Raw genomic sequence first — 1,814 nt, forward strand, 5'->3', positions numbered from 1 at the left:
TAGTGGCAGATGCCTTGAGTCAAAAATCTATGGGGAGTTTGGCACATATATCCATAGATAGGAGATTCTTGATTAGAAAGATGCATAGCTTGGGAGACATGGGTGTGCACTTGGAAGTTTTAGAGGCAAATGCATTGCTAGTACATTTTAGAGTGAGGCCTATCTTAATGGATCGGATTAAAGAAGCACAAAGTAAAGATGAGTTCGTAGCTAAGGCCTTAGAGGACCCTCAAGGAAGGAAAGGGAAAATGTTCACTACGGGCACAGATGGAGTGTTGAGGTATGGAACTAAACGTTATGTGCCCGATAGTGATGAATTGAGGAGATAAATATTGGAGGAAGTGCACATCGCAGCCTATGTGGTACATCAAGGGGCTACAAAGATGTATCAAGATTTGAAGGAGGTGTATTAGTGGGAAGGACTCAAGAAAGATGTAACTGAGTTTGTCTCTAAATGCCTAGTTTGTCAGCATGTTAAGGTCAAGCATCAAAAGCCTGTAGAGCTACTACAGCCATTACTAGTGCCCGAATGGAAGTGGGAGCATATTGCAATGGATTTCATAATGGACTTACCTAGAACTAGTGAGGGCTACGACTCGATTTGGATCATAGTACATCGATTAACGAAGTCAACCCATTTTTTTTCGATTAAGACTACTTATGGGGCTACCCAGTATGCTCGAGTTTATGTGGATGAGATAGTACGACTGCATGGTATTCTCATTTCTATAGTATCTGACAGAGGAGCATAATTCACCAGTAGGTTCTAGGGAAAGTTGCATGAAGCATTGGGCACTAAGTTGGATTTTAGTACAGCATTCCACCCACAAACTAATGGTCAGTCTGAACAGACGATATAGACAATGGAAGATATGTTAAGGGCCTGTGTGATAGACCTTGGGGTTAGGTGGGATCAATATCTATCCTTAGTGAAGTTTGTCTACAATATCAGTTTCCAAACTAGCATCCAAATTGCACCATTTGAAGCATTATATGGACGGAGATGTAGGTCACCCATTGGATGGCTAGAGGTGGGAGAAAGGAAATTTTTGGGGCTTGAGTTAGTGCAGGACGCCACTGAGAAGATACATATGATTTGACAGAGGATGTTGTCAGAACAAAGTAGACAGAAGTCATATGCTGATAATAGACAGAGAAACTTAGAGTTTCAAGTGAGAGATCACGTATTCCTGAAGGTCTCACCAACTAAAGGGGTAATGAGGTTTGGCAAGAAAGGAAAATTAAGCCCTCGGTATATAGGACTCTTCGAGATCTTAGAAAAGGTTGGAACGGTGGCTTATTGTTTGGCGCTACCACCAGACCTCTCGAATATTCACCCCGCATTCCATGTGTCAATGCTTAGGAAATATAACCCCGATCCATCTCATATAATACGATATGAAACCATCCAGTTGCAAGATGATCTAACCTATGAGGAGCAATCGGTGGCTATCCTTGATAAGCAAGTCAAAAAGCTCTGTTCAAAGGATGTAACCTTAGTGAAAGTGTTATGGCGAAACCACACTAGTGAAGAGATAACGTGGGAAGCCGAGGAGGAGATGCAAACCAAATATCCACACCTCTTTGATGCTTAGAAGTACATTATCTTATAGTTGAATTTAAATTCGGGGACCGAATTTCTTTAAGTGGGGGAGAATGTGAGACCTCGATCTCTATAGGCTCGTAACTAAGCATAGACGCAATAACACGGGCTAGGCGTAATTTCGTCATTTCTTTAGTAAGCTCCTAAAAGTAAGTTTTAAACGATATTAAGGCCTAAGTAGGCCTAAGGCATAAATGGATGATTAAATATG

At 41.4% G+C, this 1,814-nt stretch overlaps 1 protein-coding gene across 1 annotated transcript; it reads left to right on the top strand.

Moving 5' to 3' along the window:
- Positions 1,107 to 1,595, top strand: LOC108661960. The gene has a single exon (XM_018120954.1). The coding sequence runs from the start codon at positions 1,107 to 1,109 to the stop codon at positions 1,593 to 1,595; it is 489 nt and encodes a 162-aa protein (XP_017976443.1).

The sequence above is a fragment of the Theobroma cacao genome, chromosome 5 (assembly GCF_000208745.1).
Source record: "Theobroma cacao cultivar B97-61/B2 chromosome 5, Criollo_cocoa_genome_V2, whole genome shotgun sequence".
Lineage (NCBI taxonomy): Eukaryota > Viridiplantae > Streptophyta > Magnoliopsida > Malvales > Malvaceae > Theobroma > Theobroma cacao.